At 40.1% G+C, this 24,538-nt stretch overlaps 1 protein-coding gene across 3 annotated transcripts in view; it reads left to right on the forward strand.

The window, feature by feature from the left end:
• The window catches only part of MTHFD1L (methylenetetrahydrofolate dehydrogenase (NADP+ dependent) 1 like), a 187,116-nt gene that overhangs the window by 106,994 nt on the left and 55,584 nt on the right, over positions 1–24,538 (forward strand). For all 3 annotated transcript variants that reach the window (XM_072827792.1, XM_072827803.1, XM_072827812.1), the window contains 4 exons: positions 5,859–5,998; positions 12,716–12,757; positions 13,559–13,659; positions 14,209–14,386. In XM_072827792.1, coding sequence (XP_072683893.1) covers positions 5,859–5,998; positions 12,716–12,757; positions 13,559–13,659; positions 14,209–14,386 — 461 coding nt within the window. The remainder of the gene's footprint in view (positions 1–5,858; positions 5,999–12,715; positions 12,758–13,558; positions 13,660–14,208; positions 14,387–24,538) is intronic.

The following is a 24,538-nucleotide window of genomic DNA, read 5'->3' on the forward strand; positions in this document are numbered from 1 at the left end:
AGATGCTGATTACAGCAACCAAAAATGACTGCAGACATTGCCAAATGTCCCGTGGGGAACATAATCTACCCCTCATTAGAGAACCACTGATCTACCTTTAAGGTCTGTGATTACATAGAAATGGATTCAGTAAATGTACTAAAGCTTGAGACCATTCAGAAATAAATGTGCTACCCCTGAAACAATGCAGTATATGTTAACTAAATTGGATTTAAATTTTAAAAACATTTTTTTTTAAAGAAGTAGATGTGAAACACTTGGATTCAAATTTACTATGTACCGGTAAAGAAATTAAAATTTTAAAATAATAGGGGGAATTCAAGCAAGAAAATGTAAAAGGGGAAAGGTCAGAAAGATGTTCCTTTTTAATTAGGTAATTAATATTTCTGATCTTTGTCATGTTAAAAATGTACTATTTCGGGACGCCTGGGTGGCTCAGTGGTTTAGCACCTGCCTTTGACCCAGGGCCTGATCCTAGAGGCCCGGGATCGAGTCCCACATCGGGCTCCTGCATGGAGCCTGCTTCTCCCTCTGCCTGTGTCTCTACCTCTCTCTGTCTCTCATGAATAATAAATAATATCTTTTTTAAAAAAATGTACTATTTCCTCACTAATGAGACATGGGTACATAAGAGCCAGGCAAAATAATAGAGGTTCAGTAATTATTAAATGAGAGAAAATAAGATTTTCCTTAATTCTGAGATGCAGGTGTTTAATTAAAAGCTGCTTTTAAATAGAATGCGAAGAGGCAGAGAGCATGTAGAGCAGGTAGGAAAGTGCTGAGGTGAGCATCAGAGGGACCTGCAACAGTATCCCAGGAAGGAAACTTGCCAGGCACATATGAACCCTGAGGAGGCTAGTTCCCTCAGAGCTCTAGAATTTTATGAAACCATGATTTTTAGGTCCCACCTGTGAGATGGTGATGTGAATGTTTGTTTTTTAATTTAGCTGATTGGTGCTTGCTTACCTGAGTCCTCATTGTGATTAAAATCTTCAGCGCATGTGTACTGCAAATGGGACACATGATAGGACAATTTGACATATAAAAATCATCTCTCTGCCTCATCGAAGAATCTCATAGACAATATGTGCCTGCCAGTCATGTTTTGTCATCTTTTATGTTCATTTGGTACACAGTTACTCAGGATGCAATCGTAGAGCATCACAGAAAGCAAACCACTTGGTTGTCCAGCATTGGTTTTTACTCTCCACCTGAACCCTGAGCTCTGTTTCCTGTGAAAGTGCGAACAGTTTTTGTCCAAACAGCTAGTCCTTTCCCAATGCGGACCCATGCACACTTCCTTTATGAACACATTATGGGCTATAAAGTTTGAATCAAGCCATGCTACCAAATCACGACCTAACAGCTTCTGTGCTTACACAGAAAAGTATCAGTTTCCTGTTTTCCTTCATGTTGTAAGTTGACTAGTTGTGACCACCCCACCTCCCCCCCCCCCAAAAAAGAGATTGCCAAGACAAATGATTGTTGCACTTGGAAACATTTTCTTGCAAGCTTTTTTAAATATGCAGCTTTCACAACGCTACATTATGTGTTTATCCAGAATGCAAAGTCATAGTAAATATCCTTGCTTCATGACTCAAGAACAGGTGCCTATTAAAATCAACATTAAGTAATTCTTTAGCATGTACATCTTTTAAAATTTATCAGAAGCAGCAAATATGATAGGTGACTGAATTGATTATTTCAGATCACTAGGAAAACTTAACAGGTTTTCTCTGTTGACAATTCTCAGGAAGTGCCTGGGAAATAGAATGGCTCATACCCTGCTCACATCAAGACCCACTGACGTGCAAGACACAGATACATAGCACCGCACACTGTCCATTTCCAAGCCAGTACTTGTTGATGTCATTTTATTATGTGGTCCTTACTTGTGGGATTCGCGATTGTGCACCAGCACACCTTTTCCCCACTGTTTTCCTTAGCAGCCCAGTATTTGAAAACAACATAGAAATGATTCCATGCCATACATATTTCAGGACAGTCTGCAAAGTGTGAGAATCTGGCACTTTCTTCTGTTTTCAACACATTGCTTGCACCCTGTATTTCCTTTACATTTGGAAGCCACAGCCCCTGGACCTTTATAACTGTATCCTGTTTCCTTCCCCAACTTCAGTTCTCTTTGTTACTCCTTTTTTTTTTTTTTTCAATTTATTTCTTAAAATATGAAATTAAGCTTATTAGCAAGCCCATGTAGACATTTGCAGTGGTCATACCTTTATCACATATGACATTTATACCTTTTATTAAAACTGTTTTGCTACTTCTGGGAAAAAGGAAGCATGACAGGGAGGTATGAAAACATTTTTAATTGGTTAATTTTATTTTTTGTGTCTACCTGTCTTCACTGAACGATGGCCTTGACTTGATCACCACTGGCTCTGAATCCCACTCTGCTAGTTTCTTCATATCTTTAATAATTTGTGTGCACCAGGTACCGTGACAAGTACTGGGCATACTAAGATAAGTAAGACATAGTCACTGTCCTCTGAGTAGGAGATGACACATAAGTCTAATTGGGACGCTGCATGAAGAGATCGATGTGGGCCTGGTGAAGGAGCAAACCAGAGGGCCAAGAGGGGCAGGAGAGCAAGCCAGCTCTCCCTGAGAGGATCAGGGCAAGCTTCTGGAGCATCTGAGCGAAGGCTTGGACAATGCATTTAGGAGAGATGAACATTCCAGTTGTTCCTATCTGGAGGAGGGTCGGATATGACAAACATAGTATGTACGGGCTCTACAGGAAGTTTGATATTAGTAAAGCACAAAACTTCAGGCAGAGTGAAGATGGACATGGGTGTGTGCTTGACGTAACATTGGGTGGTCTTCATTTTTGTGATAAGGAACTTGGATGTTTTCTGTGAGGCAAGAGTGAGCCAATGAAGATCAGAGAGCATGGTGACTACATTGTGTGAAATTTAAAGAAGAGAAGAGATGGTTTCTGAAGTAAACTTGAGCTTGCACCTTTTCAGGGGAGTGAAATGATTATAAATGATCTGTGCTATTAATAGATTTGTGACCAGGTATTATAAAACTTTGCTATTCTCCTGCTCCCTCTTTTTGTTTATTTGTTTTAGAGATGTACCCATTCATCCAGTGCCTACTGTGTGTCTGGCAGCATCAGTCTCTTGGAGCTTAGTCTAAGAGAGGAGCTTCAGGTGGAAACAGGCATCCAATTGGAAAGACTTTGCACCAAACACTGCACAGAAAAATCTACTTCCATCCATAGGGCGATATTAAGCAGTTTTTCAAATATAATGGCATTGAAAAAAAACCCACATACACAACTTTGTTACTTGAATCCCTACTCCTCAGAACTGATCAGAGAACAAGTCATGTTGGTTGAGGTAATAGACTTCTCCAGTCAGTATGGATCATTTCTCTTCATCTTCACAAGCTGATGTCTGCTCTTGCTCTCTCCTTTACCTGAGAATCTCTTTGCTCCTCCCTAACCTCCCTCCCTCCCTCCACCCCCAACTCCTTACTTCTCTGCCTGGAGAAGTCCTAGTGTCCCTCAGAGCCTGACTCCATTGTCACCATTCTCCAAACCTGCCCTGCAACATCCATTCCTCCCCATGCACTGCACCTGCCTTCTCTCCAGTCCAATGTCAGACGGTCTCTGCCCCCAGGTCCCTGGAGAGCTTGACATGAGGGATCCTAATCCTCACATCACTGAGCCACTGCCCTGAGAAAAATGCCTGGACATAGCAGGAATTCAACAGATACTAAAGAATTGAGTATAATCAATTCATGGGAGGGTTGTTCTCTTGGGTAATGATGATGCGGACCATTTATGTGAGCTCCCAGTATATACCATAAAGCAATAATGGAGTACTTGATGTACTATCTGACTTAATTCTCCCAACAAGTCAAATGGGGACATTGAGATTCAAATAGGTTTACCTTTTGGTTGTTACTGTTCAGTTGACAGCTCATATGCACAGCTCTCTGGTCTGGATCCAGACTGGACCCGGTGTGTCTGATACTAATCGGTAGGATGTCACCTTTCCCCTGATGGGAGCCCACTCTATAATGACCTTTGACAAAATTAACTGAACATTCCTCTTCTGGGGTCCACTATGCCACTACTATGCCAAAGTCACCACTGCTTTTACCAGGAGTACCACTGAGATAGGGATTGTTACTGTCAATGATCTTCTCTGGATTTGACCACCACTAATGAAATCACTAGAATTGTCCCAAATAGTGTGTAAAAAGGAATGTCTTTTACTTCTGTAGCTCATTCTGCTATATCACTTATTCAAAGGAAAGAAAATAAAGGAATAAGTTACTTTATAGCTAAATTCATTCCAAATTGAATATTTTTAAAGAAATACTTTTCAGTTTGTCAAAAGCATAACAACAGTTATAAAAATTTTTTACATCCTCTGGCACCATGCTCTCACCCTTGGGAATTTATTCCAAGAATATAATTTTAGAGAGGTTAAATCTCATATGCACAGATATTTTGCAGCATTATTTATATTGGAAACAGCCCAAATGTCTAATAACAGGGGGAACAATTTAGTAAATCTTGATACATCAACCTAACAAAATTATAAGTTACTACTTACAAGCATAAATTTTGGAAGTTTGCAGTACAGCGAGAAAACTAAAAATTTTAAAGTAAAGGAGCAAACTACAAAATTACATGGGACACTTCATGATTTTATTTTCTTAATTCTTGTTAAAATGTGCGCATTTGGTGACTGCTCAAGACAATATCTTCAGTCGTTCACATTTTTAAATGTTTTGATTTTATCTTAGTAAATTGTTTTACTGCCAGTTCCTGTCTCTGCCATAAATTATGGCCTTGGTTGAAATGTCAATACATAGTGCATATTTCATAAATTTTTACTTCCTATTACATTTTTATTATTCTTTCCCTTGAGTTTGCTTCTCAAACTTTAATGGGCATTCGTCTCACCTGGGGATCTTGTTAAAATGCATGATGCTAGTGCTGCCCATCCTAGAGCTCTCCTTTGTGTGTGGAAATGATGCTTCTGACCACATGTCAGTCATTAGTAGTATCTAGTACTCTCTCAGCTACCTCTACAGTAACATTTTTTTTTTAAATGATAGTCACAGAGAGAGAGAGAGAGGCAGAGACACAGGCAGAGGGAGAAGCAGGCTCCATGCCCCGGGAGCCTGACATGGGATTCGATCCCGGGTCTCCAGGATCGCGCCCTGGGCTGAAGGCAGGCGCTAAACCGCTGTGCCACCCAGGGATCCCTACCTCTACAGTAACATTTCTAGCAATTTGGGGGCAGCAAAGGAGATGGCTAAAAATAAATGTCATCTGTGCTTATGGAATAAAGATGCTATCTTATCAAGCCTGAGGATGAATCTTAAGCCACTTAACAAACTTGAATTTTGTCAATCAACAGAAATGACTAGGTGGGTTAAATAAAATGATTTAGAACCGTGCATGTTATAAGACGTAAGAAGGCTCTTCTATGGTAATTATGCTAGCAATGTCCTTTGGTACAATTTAGAACCCAGTTAAAAAGTTGACAATCTCACCTGTGGTAAGAAACACTTTGCTTTGAGTGTCCCTACTGGGAGAGGAATCTTGGCCTTGGCAGTGAATCCTTAAGGCATGGTGGTCTAAAGCAAGGGGGAGAGCCATCTTTGTAGAGAACATAGGCAAGTGGAGCATTTTCTATGATGACAGGAAAATGAGTTTACCGTAGCATATGAACAAGATGCAATACCGTGAAATAACATGGATGTGGTGGGGAATTTAAACTTCACTTTGAACCTGAGTCGTACCAACAATGGCCAGAACTTGCTCTTGTTTTGAGAAAATGATCACAAGTTTCCACCTTGATTCTCCACAGTAACTGAAGCTGGCTTTGGTGCTGATATTGGAATGGAGAAATTTTTCAATATCAAGTGCCGAGCATCTGGCTTGGTGCCGAATGCGGTTGTGCTGGTGGCAACGGTTCGAGCTCTGAAGATGCATGGAGGCGGGCCAAGCGTAAGTCTCATATTTCCTTCCCGGTAAAACACATTTTAAAATGAAGGTGAAGCAGAATTTCTCATTTGAAGCCTTTAAACCTGCTGCATAGCTGTGATTTTTTTTTTAATACCTCTCTTTTTTTACAAATCACCATTATAAGGCACTTACCATTTGATAAATTCAAATCAATGGTAACACTTACAAAGTCATTTGTCAGCAGTATTTTGGAAAAGAGTATAATATGACTACTTTTTAGTCCTAAGATTTCTGTCTGAAACTTGGGTCAACATTTTCTAACCCCACGTTGATAGGAGTATGGAGGCTCTTGTTCCCGAGCAGAGAACATAAAGGATTACAGTGATGGCATTTGTGGGTGAGGTTTTTCAGTGTTTGTACAGATAGTTTTTTGGTTCACTGATGCAGTGTCTCATCAAATTTCTTTCTTTTTTTTTTTTTTTTTGTCTCATCAAGTTTCATCTAGAACTATTTTCCTTCTGTTTCTACTTATTCTGATTTCACTTTATAGCTCTGTTATAGCACTGGATTATTTCTAAAAGAGCTTTGTTTTGAAGACACCCTATTAACATTTTTTATAGACTTTTGATATTAACCTGTCTTATATACATAATTCATGTACATCTGAAAGAAAATTTTTTCCTTTCCACAGAAATGATGTAATGTTTTTCTTTTTTCATTTTAAGTTTTTTTTCCCCAAGGGGAGAATAAGAAATGTTATACTGAATAATCACCTTTGAAGTAAAATTAAGTTGGAGCGTTGTTATCATTTATACTATTGTTGTATTAGACAAACTACCAAATCTGATTGCTTAATTGGTAATACTATGTTCACGGAAGTCACATAATCAATGATCATTACACAGCAGGAACAAATAAAATTTTTGCCATTATGGAATACATCTCTGCTCATGAAATACGTTGTATAACCATTTTAGCAATTCTTTGTCCTAGAAAAGACTGACATTATTTTATCCCATTTTATAGATAAGGGATTTGAGGTTCAACCAGTTCAGGGAATGTAAGACAGTATGATCAGGCCTACAGAGAACCAGATCCGAAGTCTGAAGTTTATTTTTTATTTTTTTTAAAGATAGAGACACAGGCAGAGAGAGAAGCAGGCTCCATGCAGGCAGCCTGACATGGGACTCGATCCCTTGACATGGGACTCAATCCCTGGACTCCAGGATCACGCCCTGGGCCGAAGGCAGGTGCTAAACTGCTGAACCACCCAGGGATTCCCAAGTCTGAGATTTAGAACCAAATTCCCTTCTCTGTCCACCAGGCAGAGCTGAGCATTAATGAAGGGTAAATATTTTCTGAGTCCCAAATCCACTAATAATACCAAACACTTGAGTAGTTCACTGTAGCCTAAAGCTGCATCATTAATTCAAATTCAAGATTGACACAACAGATATAATTAAGCAGTAGATCCTAAAGAATTCTGATTTTGTTCAAAACACCACTTATTGCTACAATGACTCCTTAACTTTAGATTTTGAATCTGTATACCAATTTCCATTTTCAAAAAACTATTTCTGCTTCTGTAAGATGCATTTGAAATTCTCCCTCCCTGTTTTGTACCCCAAAAGTTATAAAATCAAAGGGCTTTGATATTGGAAAGGGCTTAGAGATTGTCTGAGTCTGGCTCAGTCCTTGTAAAGATGAAATGACTAAGCTAGCAGAAGGATTTGGTGATTTGCTTTGTATCATCCAGACTAAGCAGACTCAAGGTCTCTTGAGTTCTAGTTGAGTGTTTTTCCATACTCTCCTATCTGTTCCATAAAAATTCTCTACATGATTCATAATCCTATTTTAGTTTATATTAATGAATGCACTTGTTTTACAGTGGTTGCTTTTCCCTCTGACTTTACTCTTTTGCATGTCTTCCACTTCACATCATGGTTCCAGCCCAGTGATTATAACAGGGCTCATGTGTGGTAGGCACACATCTGGGTGGAGGATGATAGAAGGAAAGGATTGGGAAGCCTGGGAAAGCTTAGTAATCCTCTCCTGAGCTCCAGAAGAGCCTTCTGTATCACATTGCTTTATCAATGTCTATATGTGTGTCTCTCTACTCTGAATTCCTTGAGATCGGGGACTATGTCTTATTAATATGAGTATCCCTAATGCCTAATTAGGGTTTCCCTCTGCCTAATGTAGAGTCTGTATCCAGGAAATGTTTTCAACAAAATAAAATAATAAATTAACTCTCGTTTTCTTAATCCTATACTCTGAATTATCCATCTCCGTGTCTTTCCTTCTTATTTGAAACAACTCTATGATAATGTTTTTGATCCATTATAATTTCTACTTCCTTTGGATATCATTACACAAATAACCATGGTGGCCTCTTATGTTTATTCAGCTTGTTTTTTTTTTCCATAATATGTGCAGTGGAAAATCCTGTCACTCTTGAACTTGCCCATTTTAGCCCCAATAATTTTAAATTCATATCCTGTCTTTCAAAGTACTGACCATTCATGCTGTAGTGCAGGAACTAATATTGTTACTCTTATGGATCTCGATATCCCTTTATAATTAATTCTTTAAATACATTGTGTAAAGAACCGATACAATGTGTATTTATGTAAAAAGAGATTTATCTTAAGGAATTGGCTCACACATCTATGGAGGCTGGCAAAATCTACCGAGTGGGTCAGCAGGCTGGAGATTTAGGAGGGCTGATGATCCAGTTCCATCCCCACTCAGAAGGCAGTTGCTGGAGAATTTTTCTTGCACAGAATCTTTTTGTTCTATTAGGGCCAACTGATTGGATATAGCCCACCCACACAATAGGGGGCGAGGGGGCATGGGAGGGTAGGGCATGGGTCATGCCTTTTAACTCATGGGTCATGAGTTCTTTTAACTCAGAATCCACCAATTTAAATGTTATTCTCATCCATAAACACCCTACAGAAATACTTAGAATAATGTTCAACCAACTCTCTGGCACCCTGTGGCACAAGCTGACACTTAAAATTAACCATCACACCCATTGCTACTGATTATCATGTATGGTGCAATCACCAGGTCTAATTTTCTTTTTTTATATATTAATAACGAATTAGCATAGTACCATTTATTTAAATAGTCCCTCCCTCCATCTGATCTTTAAGCCTACTTTATAATAAATTGGTTCTTCATATATGTGTAGGTCTTTTTCTGGGATCTGTTTTCGGTTCTGCTGATCTATTTACATATAATTGTGTCTGTGCTACACTGATAGCTTTTATGGTGAACTCCACCAGGTTGTTCTATTTCTTCATGCATACCTGGCCTGTTATTGGTCCTTTTCATTTCCATATTTATTTTAGAATTCGATCATAAAGTTCTATAAAGAATCTTTTCAGGATTTTTATTGGAATGGCATTATATCAATAGTCAATTTAGGGATATTTGACAGGTTGCCTTCTAAGCTGATGGGACACCTCTTCACTGATTTTGGGTTTTCTTAAGTGTATTTTAATAATGATTTACATCTCATTTCACAAAGGGCTTCTCCATCTTTTTATGGATTTGTTACTATATACTTTATATTTTTGTAGTTTAACAGATTACTTCTGAATTCTTATATATTTTTGTATCCACTGACTTTTTTAAGTTAAAGTGTAATTGACTCAAAATCTTATATTCGTTTCAGGTGTAAAACAATGATTGGACATTTGTATGCTACAGGAGAATCACAAATCTAGTCAACATCTGTCTCCATACATAGTTACAAAAATTGTCTTGCAACAAGGGCTTTTAAGATCTACTCTCGGGGCATCTGGGTGGCTTGTCGGTTAAGCATCTGCCTTCAGCTCAGGTCATGATCCCATGATTGAGCCCCACATCAGTGGGGAGCCTGCTTCTCTCTCTCTCTCTCTCTCTCTCTCTATCTCAAATAAATAAATAAAATCTTTAAAAAAAAAAAGATCTACTCTCAGTGAATTTCAGTATGCAATACAATAGTCACTAGGCTGTACGCTACATCCCTGTGACCGTAAAATCATCTTATTAATTGTACTAATTTACTTTGTAGACACTTTAGAGTTCCATTGGGCAATCATGTCAGAAAAAATGACAGTTCTGTTTGTTCCTTTTTTTAAAAAAAAAAATTTATTTATTTATTTATGACAGACACAGAGAGAGAGAGAGAGAGGCAGAGACACAGCCAGAGGGGGAGAGAGAGGCAGAGACACAGGCAGAGGGAGAAGCATGCTTCACGCAGGGAGCCCGATGTGGGACTCGATCCCGGGTCTCCAGGATCACACCCCGGGCTGAAGGCGGCGCTAAACCACTAGGTCACCGGGACTGCCCTGTTTGTTCCTTTCTAATCTTTATACTTTATTTTCTTGTCACTGACCAGTTCTTTCTGGTTGGCAATGCAGTATTAGATAGGGGTGTAACAATGGGCCTCCTTTTGTTATCCTGTTCTGAACGAGAATACATTTAATACTTCACTACATATGATTTTTCTATAGATTTGTAGTATTTTTTTTATCAAATTAGAGAAATTGGCTTCTATTCTTATTTTGTCTTATTTTCTAAATAAATGTTGAATAATGCTCTTCATCTATTGAGATGTGTTTTTATCTCTTTAATCTATTAATATTACACATTATACTAAACTTTCCAATATGAAATGAACCTGCATTCTTAGACTAAATCTAACTTGGGGATATATTTTTTATGAACAACTAAAATTTGCTTATCAGTTTCCTAATATTTTAAGTAGCATCTTTGCATCTATATTTATGAGTGGGATGTGAGCCTAAAATAAACTGGTAGGATTCCCTCTGTTTGATACACTCTATATAAGGGATCTTGTAACATTAGAATAATCTGTTTATTTAAAGACAGGAAGAATTCACCTATAATAATAGGTAGGCTGGTGGCTTACTCTGGTGCAGGGTAGATTTTTAACTCCAAATTTAATTTTTTAATGACTAGAACAGTTTAGGTAAATCTAAAACCGTAAATCTAAACTGTTTCCTCTTTCTTCTTAAAAGAATTCTAATAAAAATTATACCTGTATGAATTTCTCTCTGTTTTTAAATGTGTTGGTATAAAGTTGATCATAGTATCTGTTCTATCTCCAGCATGTGTGGTTATGTTTTCATTCCTTTTTTAAAAAAAAAAAGTCTTACGAGAGTGTTATCAATTTTATTAATCTTTCTAAGAACCAACTTTTGGGTTTGTTAATCCTCTCTACTTTCTGGCATTTATGTACAATCCATTCTTCCTGTGCTTAATTTTTTATTCCACAGAACTTTGCATGTGTGCAAGCTCAGCAATACCTTCCGTTCTTTATTTAATCTAGCATTTAGTTGTCCTCATTGAAAGGTTCACTCTGTTTTATTCCATGCTAATGCTGGAAAACCCCATCTCACAATCCATTATTATGTTCCCACACACTAACAAAAAAATAATCTACCTCAGAGGTACCTTGTTTTCAGAGGATTTCCAGTATTCTCAAGGCCTCTTCTATAAGAGGGGAGGAAGTTATCCATCCTCAATGGATCAAAATGTGTCAAGTAGCAAGCCGGAGGCAAAAACAACGTGGAAAGGTGCTACATTGGGGTTTCAGAACCATGTTATAGTCAAGTCCCCATTCTACATCTTGTTTGCTGTGTAATCTTAGGCAAGACACCTGTCTTTCTCAACTTTAGTTTCTTCATCTTTAAACTGCCCTGGCCACTCTGTACATTGTTGTGAGAAATAGGGCCGAAAAGGGGAAAAGTAATGGCAATGACTTTAACATTATTTAAAATTTATTGAGAGTGATGGTACACCTCGTGTAAGTCGGGTTTTACTCAAATTAGAAGTTCTGTTTATGCTAGGATAATGGGCACCAGTAAGAAACTTCTCAATATTGGCTCAAATTAGAATCACCTGAGGAGCTCTTCAGTATTACTGGTCCTGGATCTCATTCCCAGAAATCCTGGTTGAATTGGTCTGGGTGGAGACTCAGACATCAATGTTTTTTAAAAGCTCCCAATAAGACTGTTATGTTCAGCTAGGGCTGCCAGTTATTGGTTTAAAAGCACATTTTCTCCTTTTAAATGCACCTTCCCAAAAAGTGACCACAATTTGGTTTTCCTTCAGATCTTTATCAGAGTAAGCATTTTTTAAAAAACAAAAGAAGGAACAGTATAAAGTGGTCCGAAGTCCCAGTGACAATAAATAAGCCTTCCTCACTTCAGTGTTTAGTGTGATGCCAATTTACTGCCATTTATTTTTTAAAAAAGATAAGAAAAACAAGCCCCCAGAGTGGGGGTTGCCAGTTTCCGAGCCTATTACCCTTGTTGAATCTGCTCTAGTTTGTTCAATATATCTGGGCTTTTCAACACACCCAGCCTGCTGGACACAGTTAAGTAAAAGGCATATGCTCAAAGAGTTCCCTGCTATGTTTCCCTTCCCCTTGTGGATATATTTGGATTCAGTGAAGGTGGGTATAGGAGACAAGTAATAGAACTGGGGGTTCTGCATCTGCTGGGTGTCAGCACCATGCACAGGAGTGGAGGTGGGTGCAGTATGTGGCAAGAGGTAGGGTAGGAGAACAAGTCCCTTAGCCCCTGCAAGAAACAAACACTGCAATCTAGTAGGGCTTCTTCAGATGCATTTTATGAAGCTGCTAGAAACTTAACCAATGAAGCTACTTACCCTTAAGCAATAAGTATCAGAATAAGCATTTTAATGGATTTTTTTTTCTTCCTTTTTACCTTTCCTTATCAGGTAACTGCTGGTGTCCCGCTTAAGAGAGAATATACAGAGGAGGTAAGAGCGGGTATCTTGAAGGCTTGTGTGAAGAACCATTGAAATGCAGTTAACCATTAGCTAGCAGTTGAATTTCAGTCCGTAAATGAGTCTCCACCTATGGCCTCTTGGAAAACTGCTTTTCTAGCAATTCAAAAGGAAGTAGGTGGGAGCGAAGGATAAAATCCATTCAGTTAACTTTTCATTCTTAAGAAATGATGCAACGTATGCTCTATTCCTTGTCCTCTTGGCAGCCATCAGAGCAGGAGCTCAGTCTCCAGCCCAGAAACAAATATGAAGCTTATACCTGTATATTCTTCTGGTGTGCAAAAAATCTGCCTCTGGTAGTGTATATAATTGGCTTTATCACTTGCTTGAGTTACTGGACTCTTGGGTAAATAAACTTTGATTTACTGGCAACAGTACCTCTTAGCTCCTACAGGTGGCACCAGGGCTTTGAGCCAGGAATGGCCGGACGGCGCTCCTCACCCTCCCCAGGGCCTTGTGCCCCCTTGTATACCAGCCTACAGAGTGTGAGCACATTGCTTATGCCCTGGCCACCGGACAGCAGCAGAAACTGCCCCCTGGCTCAAGACCCCGATACACTATTGGACCCGGAATGATTCCAGAAATTATCTTGAAAATGAGCCTCCTCCTTCTGTAACCACTTTTTCTTGGAGGAGAAAGTATTTTATGGTCTTATTTAATAGCTTTTATGACAGTAAAGTGAGCAAAATGGAAGCAAAACCTGCCAGAGTGGACTTGCCAGTTGAGTTTGGCAGCTTTGGTGGGAGGCGTACATGGGGGTCTGGTTTCTTCCAGAACATCCAGCTGGTGGCAGACGGCTGCTGTAACCTTCAGAAGCAGATTCAGATTGCTCAGCTCTTTGGGGTTCCTGTTATTGTGGCTCTGAATGTCTTCAAGTAAGTGAAGCCCCCTTCTTTAAGTGTACTCCTCTTGCTGGGCCACCCTGTGAACTAGATTTGTGTCTTGAGGGTGTTTGGTCTTTCTCTGCTTCATCTAAAACTATAGAGAAAAAGTCTGCTCCTTCTGTTTGTTTGTTTGGGTTGGGTTGGGTTGGTTTCATTTTAACAGAAGTTTCTCAGATGTTTATGGGAAATGAAATCTATATAGTGAGTTAACATATCCTTGGCTTTTATTTTTTCCAATTCCATCCAGCATTTCTGTCTGAAATACTGTGGATGATCAAAGGGTTATGTTATGGAATTTTTCTCGATAAAACTCTTAACAACTTGAAATATTTGAGTCCTGTTAGAGAGGCTTTTTTTCCCGTTCCCCCCCCCCCCCCCCGCTTTTCTTTAAGTCTGATTTATTAAACACAATGTAACCACTTTTGATGTTTAAAATATATTCAGTGTTAGGGAGCAAAGTTCTGTATAAACGGTTAGTCTTTCTTTAAAAACATCACTAAATGAATACAGATGCAAAACCACAAACGTTTTCATCACTAGGACCGACACCCGCGCTGAAATTGACTTAGTTTGTGAACTCGCGAAGCGGGCTGGCGCCTTTGATGCGGTCCCCTGCTATCACTGGTCCATCGGTGGGAAAGGGACGGTGGAGCTGGCTCGGGCTGTGAGAGAAGCTGCCAGTAAGGGAAGCCGTTTCCGATTCCTGTATGATGTTCAGGTAAGCTCCAACAGCAGTTGAGAGTGGCGTTTCCTGCCCTTCCACTGCACCAGGCCAAGTGCTGAGAGTTTTGCCCAACTTGTCCCATTTGTTGGCCATGACAACCCTCCAGATATGGAAACTGCAGGGGAAAGAGGTTGAGCCACCTGACCAAGGCCCAAGGCCAAGGGCAGAAGCTCTCCTTGCCCCAGAGTCCATGACCTCAAAGCCGTGCTCTCCTTCCCAGGAGCACACATCAGCAAAGAGGGGCTTTGGGGGCCAGGGTTCGACAGCTAGCTAACACATTTCAGGGCTTGCTCTTTTGAGCAACTTAAGGCTTGTGAATTCATGAGCACAACTTTTCTTCGTCCATTTCTGCCATGGTTCTCATCCTTTGTTGTGGTTTTCTGGAACTATATGTATGATATTTTAATTGTATAATACACATAACTTAACACTTAACATCTTTTCCATGTTGGGGTGTAGAGTTCAAAAGTGTTAAGTACATTCACATTGTTGTGCAACCACCACCCATCTCCAGAGCTCTTTTCATCTTGCAAAACCTAGACTCTACACCCATTAAACCCCAGCTCCCCATTCCTGCCCCCCCTCCTACCTCTCCTGCTCCTGGTAGCCACCCTTCTGCCCTCTATGTCTATGAATCTGACTGGTCTGTGTATCCCATGTAAGTGAAATCATCCAGTTATTGTCTTTTTCATGACGGGTTTATTCACTATCTCAGTCCCTGGGAGGAATAGCAGAAACGGGGTCGCTAATGAACAACAGAAGTTTATTGCTAGCAGTTTGGGAGGCTGGAATGTCCAAGATCAAGGCTCAAGCAGATGTCTAGTGGGGCTAGCTTCCTGTGTCATGTACGACTGTCTTCTCATTATATCCTCATATAGTGGAAGAAAAGTATGATCTCTCCAGGGTCTATTTTTTATGCGGGCATTAATCTCATTCATGGGGGCTCCAGTCTTATGACCTAATCACACCAAAGACCCACACACACAGACTCCTAATTCCCTCACCCTAGTCGCCCCCAAAGTTCCCATGTCCCCTAACACTGATCACATTGGCAGTTAGGCTTCATCATATAAATGGTGGCAGGGGTAGGGGCCAAATATTCGGTCTCTATCATTTACTTAGAGTATTGTCAGAGTTCATCCATGTTATTGCATATGTCAGAATTTCCTTCCTTCTGTCATGTGTATATGTCATGTTTTGTCAATTCATTCATCTGTCAGTGGCCATTTTGGCTAATTATACTTCTTGGCTCTTAGAAACAATGCTGCTATGAACATGTGTATAAAAATATCTCTTTAAGACTCTGCTTTCAATTCTTTGGGGGTATACACCCAGAAATAGAGCTCTTGGATTGTCCAAGACATTTTTACATAGCTGTATAATGAGCTTTTGGTCAGAAAATCTGAACTTCCCAGGACCTGACACAGTTCATCTTGGCACCCACCTGCACATCTCTATTTTGAATTTTATGGCTTTAGCTCGGGCTACTGGACTTGTCCCCATCAATAGCCCATGATTTCCAGAGCTCTCAGCCTTGAAGCTGGTTGCTTCTTCTCCCATTCCTTCATCCCTCGCACATTCTGTTGCTCTCTCAGATGTTACAGACATTAACATCATACCTCTTTCCAGCTCAGATGCATAAACCAACAGCATAAGTAAAGACAGGACATAGCACCATTGTCTAAGTCCAGAGTCACATCATCCAAGAGCATGATGTTAATCATATTGCCAAACCTCATGCTTACCGAGGGCTTGTTGTGTGCCAGGCATGTGAGCACCTTGTGCATGTTAACTGCTTTAGTCCCAGCATTCCCGTTGGGTAGGAACTGATGGTATTCACCCCATTTTATGCATACAGAAACTAAGGTTCAAGGATATTACATAACTGCCCAATGTCCCATATCCTGAGAGAGGCAGAGCTGAGATGGTATCTAAAAGGATGGAGGAGGGGAGCCCCGGTGGCTTAGCCGTTTAGCACCGCCTTCAGCCTGGGGCATGATCCTGGAGACCCGGGATAGAGTCCCACTTTGGGCTCCCTGCATGGAGCCTGCTTCTTCCTCTGTGTCTCTGTCTCTGTCTCTCTGTCTCTGTCTCTGTCTCTCATGAATAAATAAATAAAATCTTTAAAAACATAAAAAAAATAAAAAATAAAAATAAATAAAAGGTTGGAGGTAATCATCTGGCTCTGTTCTTCGAAATTCAGTACGGTGTCCAAAACTGGGGGTGAGGGTGGGGAAACTACTCCTTGAAGAAGGGACCCACCTGTAGAGGAAGAATGGCAGTGACAAGCACAGGATCCATGCCAAATGCTGGACATGGGCACTCTGTAAATGTATGTGAACGGAAGAATTTCAGGACCAAGTTAGGATGGTTAGCCCACAAAATTTTGTCATGCTGAGAGGCCGTGTCGTGAATACGAGCCGAGCATGTTCTGGGTTACAGAGGAGATGGAGATCAGTAGAGGGAGGAGACCCAGGTTCTACATAAAGAAAAATGGTCTAATTAGAAGAAGTGAGTTCTCTGGCCCTGGGATCTGAAGCAGAAGCTTGTTGCAGCCCAGCAGTGGGCGCGAGTGCTGAGAGGGTTGAAGGCAGCTCAGTGGGGGGCCAGCCAAGCTGTTCTGTGTTCCTTCCTTTCCCTGCCCACCCGGGCCCTCTCACAAACCACTCTCCGGGACCTCACTCTCCGTGGCCTGCTCCAGGAGCCTCAGACTATTGCCATCTGATCTGGATCCACCCTACTCTGAGTGGCAAAGGCAGTTTTTGAGTGAAGGATTTCACAAAGTAGGACTGTTTTCAAGGAAATCATCCCAAGTGAAAAGAAGATGGGTGAAGAGAAGAAATGTTTCTGAGTTAATGCTGTCTCATACACCCACTAACCGAAAGATGAACCCCTTTCCTTCCCGATATTTTAATTTTTTTTTCTGAATTCCCATTCTTCATGGAGATAATGCTGTTAAAATGTCTGCTTCCCTATAAATGGGGGGAGGGGTGGTGGTGGTTATAACAACATGGAAAAAAAAAAAAAAACAATGTGGACCAAAGTCCTGTGTCTGATAGGAGTCTTGCCTCACTTGTCAACATTCTCTTCTCCTTTTTCTTATAACAAGAAATTAGATTTGGATTGCATAATTATTAAAGAACCAGCATCTCAGCATATTGCTGCACAACAAAAAGAGTGATAGCTACTTCTGGCTCACTACTTACTGCCTCCCTAATAGCTGTGTTCTTCACATTGGCAAGATGATTTTAGATAATAGAAGACCATTTATAATCCTGTCTAGAAATCTATTCCTTTGTGCATTCTGTAACACGGCTCAAACGTTTCTTACCTCTTCATTTCTTGTGTATTGTGCTGGTGAACTTTTACAGACTAATTCATGGTTTTCTTGAAACTTCATTCCCCCACAACTAACCCTTTAGTGCTTGGCAGGTTGATATGTGTGGGATTGCCCTAAGGAAAAAAGAAGTAATAAAGTACTTGGGATAAATCACCTTGCTGCCTTTACTTCAAAGCTCAAACTGGGCTCCTGTGTGCCTTCTGCTAACTCCCCAGACTATTCCACCAAGAATGCTTTCCGTGCAGGGTTGATGGCATCCTATTTCTGCCCCCGTCTTGCATTACAGAAGAAAGTCTCCTAAGATCATTTGGAGGCCTTTGACATAGTATAGGAGTATAGGACATGATTGCTTTTGATGGGGAGTGGAATCATCTCAAAACCCCTGCCGAAGGAAGAACAGCTAGAGAGCAGTAGAAACACTTGACCTCAGAAATACTGTGGGGCTGGACAACTCACAGGGTTAAAGGCTTTCTGATGATTAGCCGGTAGTTGGAAACAAGCTGCACTTCTGGCTTGAGGGGGACGTCTATGCTGAACTTCATAGAAAATTGAGTTAAGCAGCCACTGTCCTTCAGAGAACAATTCTGTGCCTCTTTTATCAGAGTAGCTTCTTTTTTTTTTAAAGATTTAATTTAATTTATTTTTTTTATTTAAATTCAATTTGCCAATATATAGTGTAACACCCAGTGCTCATCTCATCATAAAAGATTTTATTTTTAGATAATCTCCACACCCAGCATGGGGCTCTGACTCACAACCCTGAGATCAAGAGTCGCACGTTCCACAGACTGAGCCAGCCAGGCATCCCCAGAGTAGCCTCTAATTCAAGAGTAGACAACTTTTTTGTTTTTAAGTAGGCAACTTCTGATTATGGTACTGGGGGCAGCTGGTGAGTAATTAATTCCAAATAATAAATTTTTAAAACAGGGACAAAGAGGGTCACCTGGCCGGCCCACTCGGTGTAGCTCTTGATCTCAGGAATTGTGGCTTTGAGCTCCACATTGAGTATAGAGGTTACTTAAAAATAAAATCTTTAAAACATTTTTTAAGTTAAAAAAAATAAGAATAAAGCAGGGAATAAAATACAGTGGCCTAATTGCTCAAAGGAAGTTTATCCTGTGAGAATGAGTATGTTTAAACTTAAATTCATGGTTTCCTCACAACCCTTTAGGAAGATCACAGTCCCCAGAAGTCATCTTCTCTGTAACTTTCCATTTTGTAGCATGACTTCTGATAGATCTTTACAATTGACCAATATAATATCTCCAGCCTCACAAGCACATAGGAAAATAGTATAGCAGAAAGAAAAGCTAATCTGTATTTACGGTTTGTTAGCTTTCAAATCCCTTTCCATTTGTTACTTCAAGGACATCTCACCCAGTGCCATGGGGTGTGTGAGCTCAACTCTGAGTTTCAAATGCAGAAGCAGAAGCTTGGAGATGAGAGACTTGCCCCATAACAAATGGGCACTTGATGGAAGGAGAAACATAGAGTTAAAAGGGGAAAGTTTTGAGGTCCTGCAGAATTAAGTTTAAATCTTGACTGGACCTCCTACAATGGATATGAATTTGGTCAAGTTAACTCATCTCTCTGAGCCTCAGCTTTTTTTATCTATTAAATAGTATTGATACTGACACCTGGAGCTGCTGTGAGGACCAAATGAAAAGTCTCAGAGTAAAATGCAGGAATGTAGGAAGCTGGCAATCAATGTTAGCTGGCCTTCACATTCACTTTTAGGAGGAGAGAGGGCTTTCCTGAATTGACCTTCAAGAATTTAACTCAGGTGACTGTCTTGGGCTCTAGGATTGGTTTCCTGTTCAAGTGGATTGAAACCAGGAATTAGAAGCCAAGTTTCCTATTGCACCAAGAATGAAAGGCACCACCAAATTAAAGGAAGATGTTTAGCATTCTTTCTGCATTAGAACTGGGAGCTCTTAGTGATAGAATAAAAAGTCAGTCACTTTTGCAAAGGCCCTGGGCCACTGAAAGTCAGCTTGCGAATCCGACTCTGAATCTTGTTTGTTAAATCAGGAGTTAAGGTTGAAAATCATCTTCATATCCTTCCTCTAACCTTGCAAACATTTCGAGGTGTAACCTTGACAGTGAGAGAGGATAGTGTTTGTTTTTATTAAAAGGTCTTTCCTGTGCTTTGTGTGAAGCCACTCTCTTGATCGCAGTGGGGGCTAGATGGAAGGAGATCAAAACGGACCTATGGACTGGCCAGGAGGGAGGACTCGGCCCAGGGCAGCCAGCATCCCTGATTTCTGAACTACTGCACTTTCACTGCCTGTATATGTAGGAGAGTTTTCTCTTCTGCTGGTCTGTTTAAGGCAGAGGGCTTGAGGGGAGGTATTTGGGTTGGTGACTGAGGAATTGTTTTCTGTTTCTTAACAATTCAAACTTAAACACATATCGGCTGTTAGAGTGGTTTCGTGAGCTCTCTTTTCATTGGCCTCTAGGCATTTGCAACTAGAGCCTCAAATTTGAAATAAATAAAGTATAAATGCTTATATATGTATATATAGTTTTTAAAACTGGTAAAAATATGCATAATATAACATTTCCCATTTTAACCATTTTTAAACATATAGTCTGGGGCATTAAGTGCATTCCCATTGTATATGGTGATAATTAATAGAATTTTAAAGCTTAAAATATTTATGAACATCTCTGTATGTCTTTTATATTTCACAGTAATAAGAAAGAAAGAAAGAAAGAAAGAAAGAAAGAAAGAAAGAAAGAAAGAAAGAAAGAAAAAGAAAACCTGTAGGAGAAGGGATGTGCTCTATTTGTGTTGCCCCGTCCTTACCATTATCTCCCTCTTGGGCCCGTTAACCTCCCCTGACTCTTTCCTCTCTCTTTCAGACTCACTGCTGGCCTGCCTGCTCCCACTGACCCTTTTAGCTCTCCACCCTTGCTGTGCAACAGAATGTTTGAAGTATTCTATAGAAAGCGGCCCCTTATATTTTCCAGACAGTTGGGTATCTCATTCAGAAATCATACACTTTCTCATGTTCTGCTTTCTATTATGATCCAGCTCTGGTCTTTCAAGCCCATCATCAGCCTCTTGTCCCTGGCCTCCTTTCCACGATTCAGCTGCAAATTCCCACATTGCCTCCCCTTAACCCAACCACACCCTTCTGCAGACACATCTCACACCTCCATCTAACTAAGATTCTGTTTCAGCCCTGACCACTGTGTTCTCTGTCAAGTCTCATTTGGCCTAAGAATATTACTTCCTCAGCCCGCTGGCTGCCTCACTCATCTGACTGTGGTAGGACTTAGCAGATCAGAGTCTTTTGTTAGAACCAGCCCGCCTCTTCAACACATTCTACTCCGCCCCCTGTGATTGTGGCAGAACTTGTCCGAGCTTTGTTTCCTTGGTGCCAGAAATAGTACCTGACGGGAAAGAAAGAGTGGTCTAGAACTGTTTCACTTATGTGTTCCACAAGGATTCCTGTAATTTCTTTTAAATGCTCTCTTGTAACATGAAAAATGGAATGTCACTAAGATAGAAGTTTCCAGAAATGCATTACTGGATCTAAAATCATGAGCCAGGGATGCCTGAGTGGCTCAGCGGTTGAGTGTCTGCCTTTGGCTCAGGTCCTGATCCCAGGTCTGGAGATCGAATCCTGCATTGGGCTCCCTGCGAGGAGCCCACTTCTCCCTCTGCCTATGTCTCTGCTTCTGTCTCTGTGTCTCTTATGAATAAATAAATAAAATCTTTTTTAAAAATGAAATAAAATCATGGGCCAATCAAGAGAGGCTGAGAGATGTGCAACGAACTATCAGTGTGCCACCACATGTTAGCCAGCCACCTTCTACCACCACACCATCCATTACCCGGACCTTCTGACTTAAATTTAGGTGACAGGAGACCACTGGGGAGGGACAGTATCTATTTCTCAACCTAAAAAGCAAGCCTTTAAGGAATATTATCATAGGTATTATCATTAAAGGTACCACTTACAGCATACCTCTTCAAAAAAGAAACCTACAAACTTAAGAGTTTCATGGGAAAAACACTCAAAACAGCATACTTTCAGTCACTCCAGTATCAGAGAGTTTGGGGACTTGTTTTAGTAATAATTTTTTATCAAAATATGATTTCTATTTCCTTTCGTGAAAGTACAGTTGACCCTTGAACAACACAGGTTTGAACTGTGTGGGTCCAGTCGAGCAGATCTTTCTCAGTAAATACGGTACAGTCCTATAACTGTATTTTCTCTTTCTTACGATCCTCTTCATAACATTTTCTTTTCTCTAGCTTACTTTATTGTAAGAATACAGTCTATAACACATGTGACATACAAAATATGTATTAATCAACTATTTATGTTATGGGCAAGGCTTTTGGTCAGCAGTATGCGATTAGTAGTTAAGTTTGGGGCAAGGTAGGGAGTCAAAACTTAATCATGGATTTTTGCCTATGTGGGAGGGGGTGTTTAGTGCCCCAAATCTCACATTGTTCAAAGGTCAACTGTAGTTTACTGTGTTTTCCAGTGAGACTTTGACACCCAGAGTGTTTTCTTTGGAAGCACACCTCCAGTAGATCAATGAGGGAAATTATGAGTCTGTGCTGAGGAGCCAAGAAAGAGAGACAGGGGCTCCTTGCACGTGAAAATAGAGCCCAAACCACACCTTGCATGCATTTGTGTACATGCAAACAAACACATGAGGTTTATCAGCAAGGTTTGCTGAAAGAGAATTAACACATCTGCCATAAAAAATATGTTATGTGTTGGCAAAGCCACATGCTCAGGCCACAATCATCCGTTCCCCATTTTGGGTAGGAATAGATCATTAAAATCATCTATTCTTATATGTTCCTTCCTTGACATGGCTGTGACATTCTATCTGAGAGTATAAAAGATCACCCATGTGAATTCCTTCTTGTCATCCTTTGATGTAGACAAATAGAGATTCTTTGGCAATGAACATTTTTTCCGTTCCCAGACCCCAGCTATATCCACCACACATCCCGGTTGCCTAAAGAGAACGAGATTCCTCTGGAAGTCTTCTGGGTTAAACTGTTGTTCAGGGCCAACGAGCCAGCAGGATGGCTCCTCAGTGAGCTGGCTCATGGAAGTCAGCACGTACACCTTTAGGAGCTCAGATGAGCTGGTTTCCAGCCAGGGACAAGCTTTGTGTCAAAGATACAAGGGTCTGTTGTTCTCAGTAAGAGCATGCTCCCATGACACTGAGGTATGTTAAACCTCATGAACCCCTTATACCTTGTGTGTACTCAGGATAAATTAACTTCGATGGTTTCACATTATATTTTTCAGTACCAGAGAGGCCATTTATACTAAACTGCACTTGTAGATCATTTAAAATTCATGCCTCATTTAAAATACAAAATACAAATTGACATAATTACTATGTATCCAGAGATTTCTGTTCAACTAACAAGTTTCTTAATTGATCCTTCTCTTTAAACATTTCATGGGCATTGGAATACATTTTGCTGGTATCACAGCATAGGATCACTTAGCTTAATTTTTAAGTTTTTATTTAAATTCCAATTAGTTTACATGCCGTGTCATATTAGTTTCAGATGTACAATTCAGTGATTCAACATTTCCGTACAACACTCCATGCTCATTGAAACAAATGCACTCCTTAAGCCCCAAGATCACTTAACTTCTATGAATTTCAGCCTATGGCCTTGTTAAAACAATAGAACATTCAGTATAGCTGCAGAAGAAACACGGATGTGTTCCAACACTTCAACAATTGTGGGCTTAAGAATTTCTAGAGTATTGATGGTAGAGTATGGCTTAGTGTCTTCATGGGTCTTCTAAGAAACAGCCAGGGCTGCTGACTTTAGAACTTGACCTCCAAGTAAAAGGAGATGCCACAATATTGTAATACCTTCACACTTCATTTTCTTTGATTCTAGAAGCTTCATTTTTAACCCTGGTTTTAAATTTTATTCTATTTTACCTGTGTCCTGGTTCACTTTCTTTTTGTCCATTTTCCTCTCACAAAAAAAATATTTTAAAATTTTAAGTAATTGCTTTTCTAGAATTTTTAGATTAATTTTATTTCACTGAAAAACAGTTCTTAAATAATTTAATAGGGATGCCTGGTGGCTCCATCAGTTAAACATCTGCCCTCAGCTCAAGTCATATCTCAGGGTCCTGGGATCAAGCCCCACATCGGGGGTCCCTGCTCTGCAGGGAGTCTGCTTTTACCTTGCCCTCTGCCCCCTCCCCTACTTGTGCTTTTGCACGCATGCTCTCTCTCTCAAATAAATAAATAAAATATTTAAAAGTAATAATAATAATTTAATAATTCTAACAGGTCTCCTAGACTTTATCAAGAAAGATATGCTATCTAACTTGGACTAACTCAGCTTCTATGAGCCTGGATTACCATAAATACAAAATGAATATAATGAAACATGAGGTCCCTACATCCTCCAGTGTACCTGTGTGGTGTCAACTCTATGCAAGAGGTTGTACAACAGTATAACAATAGGTCAGAGTTGTTTTCCAGATCTGTCCTGCCCAGTACCATAGCAACTGGTTATAGGTAGCTACTAAAATTTAAATTAACTAAGATTAATTTAGTGGCACTGGTAACATTTCAACTGCTTAGTAACCACCAGCTACTAGACTGGGAAGCATGTATATAGAACATTCCCACCTTCTCAGAAAGTTGCCATTAGACACCTCTGTTCTAGAGTATTTCCATTTTTTGAATATACGTTTAAGAGGTCTAGAAGGGAATAAATGTAGAATATAGTCAGAGTTCTGATCTTGGTGAAGATGAAGATTTAACATAATGTTAGTTCAAAAATG

This window comes from Canis lupus, chromosome 1, assembly GCF_048164855.1.
Source record: "Canis lupus baileyi chromosome 1, mCanLup2.hap1, whole genome shotgun sequence".
Lineage (NCBI taxonomy): Eukaryota > Metazoa > Chordata > Mammalia > Carnivora > Canidae > Canis > Canis lupus.